At 35.0% G+C, this 16,317-nt stretch overlaps 3 protein-coding genes across 3 annotated transcripts in view; all 3 read right to left on the bottom strand.

Annotated features, from left to right (window-relative positions):
- LOC128557747 (paraplegin-like) overlaps positions 1-5,984 on the bottom strand; it is a 65,884-nt gene extending 59,900 nt beyond the window's left edge. Inside the window, exons 1-3 of the mRNA XM_053545921.1 lie at positions 5,745-5,984; positions 4,651-4,759; positions 3,543-3,680 (exon numbers count right to left, since the gene is read on the bottom strand). Of these exons, the coding sequence (XP_053401896.1) occupies positions 3,543-3,680; positions 4,651-4,759; positions 5,745-5,882 (385 nt within the window). The 5' untranslated portion in view covers positions 5,883-5,984. The remainder of the gene's footprint in view (positions 1-3,542; positions 3,681-4,650; positions 4,760-5,744) is intronic.
- Positions 5,985-11,334: 5,350 nt separating this feature from the next.
- Positions 11,335-12,702, bottom strand: LOC128558044 (uncharacterized protein K02A2.6-like). The gene has a single exon (XM_053546817.1). The coding sequence runs from the start codon at positions 12,700-12,702 to the stop codon at positions 11,335-11,337; it is 1,368 nt and encodes a 455-aa protein (XP_053402792.1).
- Positions 12,703-14,172: 1,470 nt separating this feature from the next.
- LOC128558043 (uncharacterized) lies at positions 14,173-16,017 on the bottom strand. Its single transcript, XM_053546816.1, has 2 exons — positions 15,457-16,017; positions 14,173-14,652 (listed from the first exon to the last, which is right to left on the bottom strand). Exons 1-2 carry the CDS (start codon positions 16,015-16,017, stop codon positions 14,173-14,175), a joined length of 1,041 nt encoding a protein of 346 aa, XP_053402791.1.
- Positions 16,018-16,317: the final 300 nt, after the last annotated feature.

Genomic DNA, 16,317 nt, shown 5'->3' with positions numbered 1-16,317 from the left:
AAAGTAGCATCATTATTTGAGGAACTATCTCTGGTTTACCTTAGTGGACCAAGTAACTGGCAAAAAACAACATTTCAGACGACATTCCAAAAGTGTACCAGTATCCGGATAGTACGTTTTTGGATACATTTTTACAGTGTTTTAGCACTTTTCTGCTAACAAACAAAAATATTGAAGAAAAACCTCATCAAATTAAAATGAATTTTGATAAAAATTTATATACAATATGAGATTATATGACCTGAAACAGAAATTGTTATTATGCTGTAACATGTTCTTGGTTGTAGTAGCTATTAATTACCTAGTATTACTTTATAAGAAAATATAGTCAATTGTATCGATGTGTTGGGGCAGGACTCTTGTATTTTGAAAAAGGACCCTTCAAAATTTGGACCCAAGGGTCCCGGGACTCCTGGGTTTTCAGGTCTAGTGGAACCCCTGGTTTTACTGATCCGTATAATACGCTCGTTTTTCAGTTCCCCGGATGCGTGTATGCAAAGTTACTTCCCTTTGAAAAAAAATGTTGCATAATCCACATCATACAGTAAAATGATCACGGATGCAACTGGGGCGAAATGCGCAAAAACAGATTTGCTTTTTAAGCAGCATGCTCTCAAAAAACAAACTACTGTCACGGACACCGCTGTTTCATCAGGGCCAGACAAGCACAATCAGGTAGATACGATGAAGGGAAGCCCTGCTCTGGCTGCTGCTGAGACAATGTCCGTGGATACTGCTTGTGCTTCCGTTAATGACGACATGTGAACCTCGATTGGATGTCACCTAACTGATTTAATAAAAGAAAATAAAAGTTGCCTGTTTTCAATAGATTATGTTCTGTACAATACTTCTTATATATTCACATTAGTTTGATATCTGTAATACTCAATTGACCTTAATTTAAGGGGTTATGATCAGATGTCATATCTCCAGAATGAATTCCCCCCTCCCTTGAAAATGACGCGAAATTCCCCCCTCCAAGGGCCCCGGCCCCAATCCCCCAAAATGTAGAGAGGGCCCTGGTCTTAAATCATTGGAACTCCACCTCTGATTCATGTGGAGAAGTTGGCAGTTACTTGTGGAGAACAAGTTAGTTCTGGTACAGAATCCAGAAATACTTCATAGGCTAACTACCAACTGTTACATAACTGCAATAATATCAAACAAAATCTTACAACAAAATTAGTTCAATGCTTAATGTATCGATAAATATGATTTCTATTTTTTAAAAACGGTAAAAAGTCCTGAGTTCGCTGTTATACAATGATGCCCCTTCATCACTCATTACTAAATGAAAATTGAGCCATGCCATGAGAAAACCAACATAGTGGGTTTGCGACCAGCATGGATCCAGACCAGCCTGCGCATCCGCGCAGTCTGGTCAGGATCCATGCTGTTCGCTAACAGTTTCTCTGATTGCAATAGGCTTTGAAAGTGAACAGCATGGATTCTGACCAGACTGCGTGGATGCGCAGGCTGGTCTGGATCCATGCTGGTTGCAAACCCACTATGTTGGTTTTCTCATGGCGCGGCTCAAATCTCTTTTGATTATCAGGAGATTTAGGGAAAATGACTCTGGTATTCTATCAGAATTTCACACCTATTTCATTTCATTGATTTTATTCATTTCACCGATATTTCCCCTGCTTAATATCTTAAAGTAAATCAGGTAAATAATTAAGCAAGTTTTTAATGAACTGACCTTGTGTTTGAACTTGACCTAGATTTCATTTAGAAAAACATTCTGACAAAGATTTATGACGTCTGCACTAAAAAATATCCTCTAAAGTGTTAATGAGGTTTTTCTATGATCTGATCTAATGCCCTAGTTTATTCTCAAGTGACACAAAATTTTTACAGTATTTAACAGACAAACACTGCCACCAAGTCAGGTAGAAAATGTGGTCTTTTGAGAATTAACAATGACTTTCTACAATTTGACCTTATGACTTAGTTTTTCACCTAGATAATTAAGTTTTTAACTTGAACTAGATTTCATAAAGACAAACATTGTGACAAAGTTTTATAAAGATAAAGTCAAAAATGTGGGCTCTAGGATGTTTACAAAGTTTTTTTATGATACAACCTTATGATCTAGTTTAAGACAACAGAAAACTAAGGTTTGAACTTGACCTAGATTTCACAGAGATGCACTTTCCAACAAAGATTTAGGATGATCAAGTAGAAAATGTGGCCTCAGAGTTAACAAGGTAATCCATGATTTGACCCAGTGACACAGTTTCTAATCTCATGTAACCTAATTTTGAAACTAGCTTATATTTCAAAATGACAAATATTCTGAGTTTTATGAAGATCATATGAGCCGCGCCATGAGAAAACCAACATAGTGGCTTTGCGACCAGCATGGATCCAGACCAGCCTGCGCATCCGCGCAGTCTGGTCAGGATCCATGCTGTTCGCTAACAGTTTCTCCAATTCCAATAGGCTTTAAAAGCGAACAGCATGGAGCCTGACCAGACTGCGCGAATGCGCAGGCTGGTCTGGATCCATGCTGGTCGCACACCCACTATGTTGGTTTTCTCATGGCACGGCTCATATGGTAAATGTGGCCTCTAGCATGTTAACAATGTTTTTCTATAATTTGACCTAATGGCCTAGTCTAAGACCTTGGGTAACTTTGCTTGGAACAGAACAGCACATAACATTTTTTTTTTCCTTTTCATCTATTACTCAATCATTTTTTTCCTTTTTGTGTCTTTTTATTTATCCTTCACTTGAAAATATATTCCGTTATCGGTTTAATCTACGTATTAATGACGAAATGGGGAGGACTGTTTATAATGTTGGCATAACTTTAAGTCCAACCCATTTGCTGTTCTTTTCATTTCAATATATGATTATTTATTATGTATGTTTTGTATGTAGAAATGAAAATTATATGCAATAAATATGATTAAACTAAACTAAGGTAACCAAGTTCTAAACTTGACCTAGATTTCATAAAGACAAACTTTCTGACAAAGATATATGAGGCCGAGTAAAAAGCATGGTCTCTAGGTGTTTCAATCATCTGACCTAGTGACCTAGTTTCTGACTACACGTAACCTAGTTTTGAAATTAATCTAAACTTCACAGAGAAAATCTTTAAAAGATCAAGCAGAAGCTGTGACCTCTAGAGTATTAAAAAGGTTTTTCCTAGATTTGACCTAGAGACCTAGTTTTTGACCACAGGTAACCTAGTTTTGAACTTGAAGTAGATTTCATAGAGAGTCAGACTAACACTCTTAAAAAGTTTTATGAAAACAAAACATAAAATTTGGCCTCTAGTGTTAAAAAGGTTTTTACTATCGGGCTAAAAATGTGATCTCTAGAGTGTTAACAGTCAAATTTTTGACAACAGATGACAGACACAGGATGATCACAATAGCTCACCTTGAGCACTTATGCTTAGGTGAGCTAAAATGTGCTCTACATGTTTTTGATTTCCTGTCATTGGCTCACACTAAAGTTGGTAAGCAGCTGAAAGATTTTACACTGAGATGTGGTAACAAACTGCTAAAACTGACTAAAGGCATCGTTACCGAGCCAGTACTGTAATTTATCTATTCCCTGATCACCACTACTTTCTTCTTCTTTCTCATTCTTCTCTCTATCCTTTCTTTCGCCTTCTTCACTTCCTGCATTTTTATTGCTATCAGTACTGTAGAAGCACTGGTGACCTGAAATAAGATATAATAGGATTATTATGATAGTAGCTCGATCTGGGATGCTGTATTCGGCTCAAGTGGATTTTGCCAGATCGAAACTCATAAAGCAAGCAAGCAAGCGAGGAGTGTGATAATTCCTTGCAAAATCCATGAGAGCCGAATACAATATCTCAAATGAGTTACTGTTGTAATGACCCTTTTATTTTAGACCTCCACATTTTAGTTAGCTTTGTTATCTAATGATTCTTAAACATTTGTCAAAGTTGGATTAAAAATGAGTGATTTCTTTGTGTGCGCTATTTATAGAACTATGTCAGGCAACATACAATACAAAACTTTTGAAAAGGAACAATATGGATTTTTTTTACTGTATTTTTGATAAAATGTATACACTCAGGCATATAAAAGAAATCTGATTAGCTCAACTTGACTACAATACAACTGAGACAGCCTATTTGTTCCATGATTTTGTATGTTTAACTTGATGCAATGGTACAAGCTATGAAATCTAAGCAATATTGTTGTCTGCACATTACAATATCAATCATATATTAACATATGGATCTGATTATTTGGTGTCTAGAGCAGGTAGGCTTTAAAAAGCAGCTCTTCAAAAACAATAAAAGCCCTCCTCCTCTAAATACTGAGGTAGTTTTCTTATGTCCCTAAGCCATATCCCTTGAACTACTCTAACATTCTGCATACAACTGAAAACACAAAGTGAAAAAGGGCAGTGTTCTGGAAGATTCACATGATAAATATTTACCACAATGAAAAGCAGGTCTTGTTTCCTATCTACTATGGATAATCTCAGTGCTGGGTACCAGTGCAGAACAGTGTACATACTACCTGGTATTTTATTCCTTTGACAAGAATCATAAGATTACTCTTGAATTCCTAGAACACCATTCTTGCTAGTCAAGGAATATGGCCATAGTCATGTAAACCAGGCAGTTTGAAAAAGAAGGGACATAACTCTCACCTGCACATATCCTTGATGAAGACAGAAATATCTGATCAGAACCTGCAATCAGTCTTCTCACAGCTTTGTACTCTTTTTTCAAATGTTTTACTTGGCTGTATGTACATCGCTAAAAACAACAAATAATATTGCAGTTAATATCATTATCCAAAATACAAAAATCACTGAAATAATCTACCTTGATGCTCTAGTGAAACTCAGCGCAGTGACAGAATGCATGAACAACAAAGGTTATGAGACTTTTGAACATTGAAATGTTGAAAGATGCAAAAGACAGGGAAATGTCATTATAGAGCCTAAGAATCTTAGTCTTACGACAAGTGGAGATATAATAAAAAAAATTTGCCTACTGGTACTGATGATAAACCCGGACAGATGATAAAGTCGACCACCTTGGAAATATTCGATTGCAATCAGTTATTTATAAAATTGAACACACCATCTAATAGTTTCCACTTCCAACACCAACTGGTGTAAACGAAAACAAAATTGGTAAATATTCTGTATAAATAAATGACTTACATAAATTTGTATAAAAAATATTTATCCAAAATTACTGGGGAAGAGGGTGTTTTTTTGCGTATGCTCACTGTCGAAACATGAAGGCCTGACATTTGTTAACTTTTCATTACTTGATCAGGAATGACTGTTGCAGCTTTTTTGGGAAAGTTTCAATATAATACCAAGAAAATTTTGTAAATGACAACGTGTTCGAATTTATCATCAGTCAATGTTCATACAGTCCCCTTTTTACATACCCCTTTCATGCCCTTACTTCATGTGAGTTTGCTTACTAAATATAAATTTGAATTATGTAAAGTTTTCAGCAAAGGTTAAGCTTTATTTTGATACCGACCATTGATTTAATTTGCAGAAATAAAAAAGTTACAGGTAAAAAAACCTCATTTTCTGTTCGGGTTTATCATCAGTACCAGTATATGAAAAAAGTATCTCAAAAAGCCAATATTTCCTAGGATCACATTAAGTTAGTTTGACTACAACAGGTTTACAGCCAATACAAGGAGTATTACTTGGCTCTTTTCCTTCTGTAAAAAGGCCATTTTTGACGCTCATGTACATAAATCTTGACTTACCAGGTTTGATGTTCGAATCGATTTTGAGCTCTTTGAACTTACGTAAGTTCTCCTACAACAATGATGCAAGATATTTCTCGAAGATAGCAACCATGGAAACCGATTAGGACCAATCGGTCTAGCTATCATTTGCACCATTCTCTAATTTTCTTCGATAGGTAGGCTAATGTGTAAAAAGAACTTCTTCAGCATATTATTAAATATTACGAAATTTTGGACTATGCAGCCATCTTGGTAATGTTGAACTCTTGATTAAATGAATAAATCAAATTATATTTGGAATATGTTCTCAATAGTTCCAAAGTAGTATGTGCATGGTGGGGAAAATAGTCATTAAACCAAGGAAAGATTGATTTAGCCTGGGATTTTTTTGTCTGTTTTTTCTGGAGTTAGCTGGAACGACTAATAACGTAATATGAAATTAGGCGCTGCCTATCTGACGGGAAAACCTAGTGATAGTGATACGGATTCTTTCTTTTTTTCTGCATTAAATTGTTCTTTCTGATATTTTCTGTTTGGCTTTCAGTTTTGACAGTAAGCCTGATGGTTTTGCTATTGTTATAAAAATAAGAAGGGGAAATGTTTTAAAAAGTTTTGTTTAAATGAACATAGATCTAATCATTTCTTCAAATATATCAAGACTAGACAGACAATGGAAAATAGTGTTCATGAGTTAAAGATAATACTAAAGTGATATTTGGGTGCACCGAATCTAGTCCTAAAATGCACCATTAGTTGTACTGATGATAAAATAGAGAAAAGTGGAAACTTCACATGTCGCTCAACACGACAAAAACGAAACTGTTGCATAAACCCGGACAGATAACGGGGGATTTTTGACCTGTCACTTTTTTATTTCTGCAAATTGTTAACATTTATTGGTATCAAAATAATGCTTTTGCTGAAAACTTTACATAATTCAAATTTATATCTAGTAAGCAATTTTTAACTCACACGAAGTGAGCGCCAGAAAAGGGTATGTAAAATGGGGGCTGTACGAACATTGATAAATTCGAACACTTTGTCATTTACAAAATTTTCCTCATAGTATTATATATGGTGCAACAGTCATTCAAAAGTGACCCAATATCAGGCCTTTATGTGTTGTCAGTGAGCACGCTTAAAACACACTCTTCCTCAGTAGTTTTGGATAAATATTTTATTATATACAGATAAATGCAAGTCATTTATTTATACATAATATTACCAATTTTGTTTCTGTTTACAACGATCATGCCTTTGCTATCAATTTGTTTCTCTAATACAAATTTCTGAATCCGGAAATGCACATATTCTTTTCAGTTCATTTGTTACAAACAAACAGTTTCTAAAAACGACAAAACAATCCAAAAAATAAAACACAACAATTTACACATTATGCCTGCGTAACATCACATTCAATATCATCTTGTTCTGATATTCTTTTGTAGTATAGATACCAGAACTTACATAATCCTGCTATCCTAAACACGGACTATTTTAATTCTTTTAAATGCCATTATTGTCAAATGACACTCTTTTAGGACAAATTGTGTTCCACTAATACAGCTATGGTAAAACTCGTGTATGTGAGAATGACAAACAACCATTTACATGTGAAATTCTTATTTCAAATTCATTGTAAAAAGTTCTTGACCAGAATTTTATATATAACACAAACACCCGAAGATCTTGGTCGAAATTCAATTTAATTTAGCTAACTGCTAACAGTCTGGGACCTTTTTTTGAATATGATTAAGGTTAATTTCTTAGCTTGATAGTGATCGTAGTGAGCCTCTCAAGTTTATAGCCAACATTTTTTTCCAAGTGTAATTTTACTAAAACTCTAGTCAATGAATTGACTTTTAGAAAGTAGTTGCAACGTATGTGAAAGATTGTGGAAGGGAGGGGAGATAAGCAATATCGATATATGCTTTTCCATGCCTTCGGATATTTTGTTCAAAATTTACAGACAGAACATTGGTTAACTATACTTATTATTGATTTGTGTCCCAGTAATTGAAAAAAGTGTGATAAATATACAGAAAAAAATTAAATTGGGCCTAAGCTAAACAAAAAAAAAAAAAAAAAAAAAATTCAAGCACCTTACGATTTGAACTCGGACCTCGCGCATGGAAAATATGTGCGCTAACCACTGGACCACAGTGACTTGTTACATAAATATGTGATAAAATTATGTATATAAATAAATTTTGTTAGGACAGCGTGTCTATATTCGTTTTACATTGACATTTTTGAAATTATTGACTTTTCTACATTCAAAGAAATAAATAAACAATGGTTTTGTTATTCAAACAGTGCAGTAATGTAGCTTACATCATAATTCATTATTGGAAACAAAAAGCGGGCCGCTTGAATCATCCATAAACTCGTTTCATGAAGAAACCCGAATAACACCGACTTCTATTGATACCGCGAATTTTCAACTGGATAGAATACTTTGTTTTAATAATGTGGCGCCCGATCGTTCATAAGAAATTTTATTTTATCAAATGTCGTCCTGAAAATTATTTATTGCGCAAGCACGGCAGCAGGTCCGGTAGAATTATGGGAGAACAACAACAACAAAACCGGTGAAGGTATAGAACATATTCCCAAGTTGAACGGTATATAGGTTTACTTTGACATATATACACGTACACATTATCTATAGACGGAAAACCCTTCGGTTTTCCCGTATTAGACCTATGAAGTTAGTAAAATTAGCAACATCTCTCATGTATGTATCCCACCAGTTTAAGCAGAATTCCGTCATTACAAAAGAATTGAAAGCTCTTATATATTAAATATAAGCTTTTGAAACAACATTTTGAATAATGTACAGGCATAACAAATAAAAGAAGCTGGTAAAAGCACAAGATATTACAATATGTTCTATCTGCTTAATCTCTATCAGTTTTTTTTTAAATTCTTCTTCTTCTTCTTTTCTTTTCTTTTTATTTTTTGTTTGTGAATAGTGGCTTAAGATAATGTCAAAGATCAAAATTATTTATTTTTCACTATGGTAAAATAGACAAAATCATAATTTTGAAGAACTACTTTTCAGACATTTTACAAAAAAAAAAAAATAAAATAAATAAAACAATGCAGCTTATCATGGATAACACCTGACAGATTGGTGGAAATCTAACCAATGGTGTAAGAGAAGTTGTAAAAATATAAAAAGGTTTAACAAATAAAGGGTAATTATATTTGTTAATGGTCGGTTAAAAAGCTCATCAGAGCTTATGTTTCATAGTTTAGTTTATTGTTTATTTTCAGTCTCATCCATTTACATGTTTACAGTATAAAAACATGACATATACATAATAAAACACAAGTAAATGGCCACTCAAATTTGAATTACAAGAGACTATATATATAAAATTTCTACATATCACATATTTCACATAAATCAATTCTCATATATTACAGTAAAAAGCAAGACATGTCTGCTAATCATAACACAAAGATGTGTCCTAAAATTTAATTAAAAAAAAGGGTCATAAGACACTGAACCAGATTAGACAGGTGCACTAAATGTGCGCTAGTAAAAAATGGCTTAAAGAATCAAGTATCCCCACCAATCAGATTTGTAGAGAACAGATTAGCAGATATCTCTTACTTAACACTAAAATACTGTAATTATTTAAAAGAATCTACATACAATTTAGTAAAAAAAAAATATAAATAAATAAAAGCCTATCTATACAGGTACATTAAACTGTATTTATATTATATAAAGTATTACTTCTTTTTTTAAGTATATCATAACAGGTTTTTGCAACTATTCTTATCAAATTTGGATGTGTGAATAACAGAACCAGTTTATCATTGTCATTTAGACTACCAAAGTTTACAAATATAGAAGTGACCTTTTCTAATAGAAGTCTTCGTTCAACAGTATAAAGCGGACAGCATAGAATAACATGTATCTCTGATTCTACAGCATTACAACCAAATGGGCACAATCTTTGATTTTCCGTTAAACCTTCGTAACGACCCGTTTCGAGTCTTATGGGTGCAACACCGCACCTGAATCTAGACAATGCAGATCTATGAGAGAAAGGCATAAGCAACTTACAATAAGGTTCTACATTACACTCATTCTTAAACATTCTGTAGGTTCGTAACTTATTTTGACCAGCACCATTGTAATGTTGTAATGTTCTGATTATATATATGAACATTTCGGACCCTTAAAGGGATTTGTATTCTAAATGACTGACCCAAGACGGGATTGTTTAACACTACGTTTATTCACTACAGCTAATACAAGATAACTGATTTAACAGTATAATACAAACATGTATACGTTCTTAGAACCGGCACGCTATACGCTAGTGCGGTGAAGGAGGGAGGAGCTACATTTCATGAATGAGTGACCATTACATCCCTCCTATCTTCAGATTTAAAATCTTATAATAATCGTATTTTCTAAGAACAAAATATAATGTGAAGCTTATAACACAAACAAAAGAAAGGCATCAAACTTTAAAGAAAATAAATATCAACAGTATCCGATCAATTCCCTATTTACTCATTTCGGACCCTTAAAGGGATTTGTATTCTAAATGACTGACCCAAGACGGGATTGTTTAACACTACGTTTATTCACTACAGCTAATACAAGATAACTGATTTAACAGTATAATACAAACATGTATACGTTCTTAGAACCGGCACGCTATACGCTAGTGCGGTGAAGGAGGGAGGAGCTACATTTCATGAATGAGTGACCATTACATCCCTCCTATCTTCAGATTTAAAATCTTATAATAATCGTATTTTCTAAGAACAAAATATAATGTGAAGCTTATAACACAAACAAAAGAAAGGCATCAAACTTTAAAGAAAATAAATATCAACAGTATCCGATCAATTCCCTATTTACTCATTTGTCATGCATAATGATGTATTCCTTCTCATGAGGTTAGAGTCGTTTTCCCAGAACGAAATAAATGTCAGTGTCAAATCACTAAGCTTCACATATTCAGATTTACGATTCATTTATAAGTTCGTAGTTGTTCTTGAGAATGTCATTATTACCGAATACAAGAAATAATGTCTGTAAAATTAAGGGATTATCATCTAATGTTCATCATGACACCAGAATAGTCTGCGAAAACACCATGAAATTTTGTTTTAAATGCTTGTAAAGTTAATGTCCATTTTGTCCGACGCTCATTAATCACCCCGTGATAGCGTTCGCTGATATTTTATTATCCACAGCTGTGCAAATTAAAGAGCTAGTTTGTGGAACCAGATATTTATATTATAAACAAGAAAAAAAAACACTAGACATTAAATGACCACCAGCAGTGGTTATGCTCATTTGTTTCGCAATAGAATATGTACTTTGCAGGTTTTATTATGACCTGGCTATAACACTTCGCAGTATAATTGCACTTTTTGCACTTTACAGGTTTTATTATGACCTGGCTATTTAAAACACGCCACAAATAGAATCGCACTTTTTTTTTGTACTTCCAGGTTTTATTATGACCTGAACATTAGAACACTTCCAACTAAATTAATCCATAAGTTTAAGAATTTTTCTTTTGTAATTGAGACACATTTTTTAGGCAATTTATACACACTGTATTTACTATTATTCGTCTATAAACCTTCTAGGGGGTCTTCGTTTCCTTCCTGATTTTCGCAGTGAGGTACCGTCGGCGTCGGAAGAGGATTTACGCTGGTCGCTGTCGTTAAATGAGTTTACAGGTTTGAAATGGGATATGTCACGGGTAATTGTACGATCATTGTGTTGAACTGTGACCATAGAACCTTTTCCCGAGATTACCTTACCGATTGAAGAGCTGAATGGTGTGTCAAGTTTATTTCTTATATTTTGTTTCACAAGTACCTTGTCTCCAGGTTTTATTGTTGAATACTTCGTTTTCCGTCGGATGTCGGCATAACGTTTATTTTTCATCTTTGCTTTAGTGTCTCTTTCTCTGACATACTTATCCTTTCTGAAAACTGAAAACTGGGGAAGTTTTGTTTTCATTTTTCTGTTAAACATGAGTTCATACGGAGAAAGCCCAGTGCTTGGATGTGGGGTACTCCTATAGTTCATGAGGAAACTACTGATTTCAGTTTTAAAGTTCTTTCCTGATGCTGATGCGGTTTTCATGGTTTTAACTAAAGGCTTCATAAAAGCTTCTGCTGTACCGTTTGCCATCGGATGGAGTGGTGTTATTTTTCTATGTTTAAAACCAAAACGATCTGCAAAGTCCGAGAAGATTTGACTGTTGAATGGAGATCCATTGTCAGTTTTCACGACACTTGGGATAGAAAACAAACTGAATAATTTCTCAAGATGTGGAATAACTGTTTGCGCAGAAAGGCTATGGAGTTTTTCTACAACAGGATATCTGCTATAGTCACATATGACTACCATGAAATATTCGCCTGACGGGAAAGGTCCACAAAAATCCACGGATACTTCGTCCCAAGGTTGTTTTGGTAACGGACTGGGTTTTATAGGCTCTTGTATTGTTGAGGGAGAAGCGGACATGCACGGTATGCAGTTTTTACACATTTCATCTACACGTGTATCCATGTATGGAAACCAACATGTTTCTCTCAAAAGTGCTTTGCAGCGAACACGACCCTGATGACCTTCGTGTGCTAGCTTAACGACCTTTTGTTGCAGCGAATCAGGAATGCACAGTCGCGTGCCGCGCAATAAAACATTTCCTTCATCGAGTGACACGACAGTTAGCTCTTCGCTCACAGTTTGATAACTCCTGAAGCTGTCATCTTGGTAACATAATTGTTTCGACCAACTGTTATTCGGTAACGCGTCCATTACGCACTTAATAACACAGTCTTTCTGAGTGGCAGTTGCGATGTCAGACATAGTTAATGAACTTGGCACTGACGTGTGAGCAATAAACCTGACGTAATCTTCAGCAAAGCTTTCAACTGGCTGCTCTTTAACTGGATGTCTGGAGCAGTAGTCTGAGATCATTTGGCTTCCGGCGCGATATTTCACTTTGAAATTGTAAGTTGTCAATTTTAACCTCCATCTTTCAAGGCGCGCTGACTGAATTTGCTTGGTGTTATTGAATATTGATTCTAAACAACGATGATCACTGATTAATGTAAACTCTTTTCCAAACAAATAAAGGTGGAAATGCTGGCAACCAAAACACAAGCCAATGCCTCACGCTCTGTTTGGCTGTAGCGTTGCTCAAACGGGTGTAAGTGACCTACTTCCATATGACACGATTCGATTTTCTTGAACTAAGATCGCAGAAACACCAACAGGACTTCCATCAACCCCCAGTTCTGTTTGTTTTGACGGGTCAAAATATGCCATGACCTTGTCACTGACTAATGCATTTTTCAGTTGATGAAACGCGTTTTCCTGCTGTGTTGTCCATTCAAATGGCTGATTTTGCTGTGTTAAGCGTCTGAGGGGTTCTGAGATTGTAGAGTAGTTTTCAATAAATCTTGACACGTAATTTGTCATTCCAAGGAAAGATCGAACCTCGCCCTGATTTTTCGGCTTTTCAACGTTCTTGATAGCAGTGATTTTCTCAGGATCTGGTGATATTCCCGATTCAGAAAAGACATATCCGAAGAATTTTATTTTGCTTTTTCCAAATTCACATTTTTCTTTGTTGAGCGTCAGATTTCTATCTTGTAGCCGTTGCAGAAGTGCTTCTAAGTTCGAGTCATGATCTGTTTGCGTTTTCCCATGAATGATTATGTCATCTGAAATGTTCAGCACACCATTTAATCCATTTATCACTTGCCGTATTTCATTTTGGAAAATTTCTGGGGCTACACTTACACCGAAATTTAGCCGTTTGTACCTCCAAAGTCCAACATGGCTTGCGAACACGGTCATGTTTCTTGATTCCTCGGAAAGTTCGAGCTGATGGAACCCTTTGTAAAGGTCCACCTTTGAAAACACGGTGGAGCCATTTAGTTCCATTATTGTGTCATCCACTGTAGGCACGACATGTCTTTCACGCTTTAATGCTAGATTCGCTTTTTTCATATCTACACAAATTCTGACATCATTCGGAGACTTGGGTTTCGGAGCAACGACCAAGTTCGAGACCCAGGGTGTCGCACCTGTGGCTTTTTCAATTACATCAAGTTTTTCAAGTTTCTCGAGCTCTTGTGCAACTTATCACGGACGTGAAACGGAATGCGTCTAGCTGGCTGGGCAGTAGGTATTACACTTTCGTCTATATGGAATTTGATTTGCTTATCCTTTAATTTTCCTAGCCCATTGAACACTGGTTTGTATTTGTCATATAAGTCTGAATACTTCTCATTTTTACTAGATATAGTCTGTATGACTGATACAATTTCAAGCTCCACGGCGGTTTCATAACTTATCAAATTTTCCGATGCACCGTTCACGACATGAAAATCCGTTGTTGCGAATTTAGGACCCGATTCTATGACACATACGTATTTCCCTTTATAGACAATGGTTTGTTTTGACCGAATGCATATGCTTTTGTTTTTGTTTTCGGATTTTCGGCTTCGGTCTCATTTTGTCGATTAAAGACTCGTCGAGAATATTCAAGCTACTTCCTGTGTCAACAAGAAAAGTCACATCAACACCATTTACTTTTAAGTTTATTTTTGGCACTTTTTTGTTTGAAATTTTCTTTACAACACTAAGTCCAAAAGCCACATCCGTTTCAGAACAAGATTCGTCTTCACTGTTTGTTTCATAGCCATTGTTATTTTCGGATATTTCGTGTAGTTGTCCTTTTGAATTCAGCCGTTTACGACATACCCCAATGAAATGGTTTCTTTTATGGCAGTAATTGCATTTTGCGCCAAGGGCTGGGCATTTTCGCGCATGTGGATAAGTTCCTCCGCAGTTTCTACACTTCTGTATTTCTTTCTGATAAGCAGGATTTTCAGGCTTTCGTCGCTGGGAAGGATGTTTCTTAAGGTAGTAGAGGTGTAATAGCAATGTTTACAAAATGGCATTTGCATGGTATATTCTTAAAGATGACCGTGTTTTGCACTGCATTGCAAATTTTAAACAACTTTTACCATGCCGTTTTTTCTAAATTTTGTATAACTTGTGGTATCTCCTCTAGCTCAAGTAGAGAAAAATTTCAAAGTGATGGACGCTATATAAAATGTTTGCAGAGAACTCATTTTACCATTAATTTTAATAAAAGAATCATCAAACTATAGTTAAACAATTATTAAACACAAAATAAAAATGTGGATATCATTTTATATAGTGTTCCTCAAGTAAACGGATTTAATGATACAGAATTCTTATTTCAACGTTGAAAAAATAAGGTCGAATCCTTGTTTCTGTTTTGAATTTTGCTTACTTCATTCAAAAATTACCTTGGGACAGATGTAAATCCTACCTAAATTTCTTCCACAATATGTAATCTAAAGAATGGAAGCAAAATAGAGAACTTTTACCACATGTAACTCAATATTTTTACAGATGTGTAACTCTATCCCTTCTGTTTAAGTAGTAAATTCACTTTGAACAGCAAGAAATCGCTTAGCAAATGTTTTTTTTTCATTTTTGTACAATAAATCTATCATAAGTCTTGAAAGAAGTAAAAACTTACTAGAAAAAATCGAAAATAAGGGGGAAAAAAAAATGGTCCCAGTAGGGCTTGAACCTACGCCCCCCCCCCTGAGAATTGCAGTAAATGTGGGTTTATGGTAGGAATTGAATACTCTTCAAAAAGGAGGTACTCTATTACACATCTACTACCTTAATTTTGTTTACCGGAAGACTGTCATGTCTGTCCATTGCGTGTGCTTGTTTTTCCGCCATTTCCATACTTCTTGCTAAAATTAGGATATCTTTCAATTCCTTTTCTTCTTCTAAGCACTTAATTCTTAATTTCTTTGATACGCATCCTTGTATTATCTGACTTTTAATTTCACCATCCTTATCACTGAATTCACAATGTTCCGCTTTCTGACGTAATTTCGTTACATACATATCTATTGTTTCGCCTTGATTTTGCTTCAGATTTCTAAACTCAAATCTTTCGAATTCTTTATTCTTTTTTGGCATGAAGTAGTCATGAAACGCAGTTTTTGTTTCTGTATAATTGTCGTCGGTAGTTCCAAGGTTGAGCATCTCGTATATTTCAAATACTTCATCTCCGGAGTAGTGTAATAACAATGCCTTTTTTCTTTTATTTTTGTCTATGTTCATTCCCACAAATAAATTCTCTAATTTCGCGACATATTTGTTCCATCTTACACCTGCAGACTGTTCATCACTGTAAACTTCAAATTTCGGAAATTCCGGAATGCTAGCCATAGTTCAATTGTTCATAAATATCCACTGTTTTATTGCACTGATTAAATTGATAAATTGTATTCCATAATTCTTCGAAAAGCACGCTTTATCCTCGTCGCCAATGTAATGTTCTGATTATATATATGAACATTTCGGACCCTTAAAGGGATTTGTATTCTAAATGACTGACCCAAGACGGGATTGTTTAACACTACGTTTATTCACTACAGCTAATACAAGATAACTAATTTAACAGTATAATACAAACATGTATACGTTCTTAGAACCGGCACGCTATACGCTAGTGCGGTGAAGGAGGGA

The sequence above is a fragment of the Mercenaria mercenaria genome, chromosome 6 (assembly GCF_021730395.1).
Source record: "Mercenaria mercenaria strain notata chromosome 6, MADL_Memer_1, whole genome shotgun sequence".
NCBI classification, from domain to species: Eukaryota; Metazoa; Mollusca; class Bivalvia; order Venerida; family Veneridae; genus Mercenaria; species Mercenaria mercenaria.
This window is presented reverse-complemented; position numbering and strand designations above follow the sequence as displayed.

What these genes read in the sequence shown, in the direction of transcription:
- LOC128558044 (XM_053546817.1), bottom strand. Translation starts at nt 12,702, where the DNA reads ATGATCTCAGACTACTGCTCCAGACATCCAGTTAAAGAGCAGCCAGTT.
- LOC128558043 (XM_053546816.1), bottom strand. Translation starts at nt 16,017, where the DNA reads ATGGCTAGCATTCCGGAATTTCCGAAATTTGAAGTTTACAGTGATGAA. An exon ending in TTCCGGTAAACAAAATTAAG is followed by an intron (nt 14,653 to 15,456) that starts GTAGTAGATGTG and finishes TACTACCTTAAG; the next exon opens with AAACATCCTTCCCAGCGACG.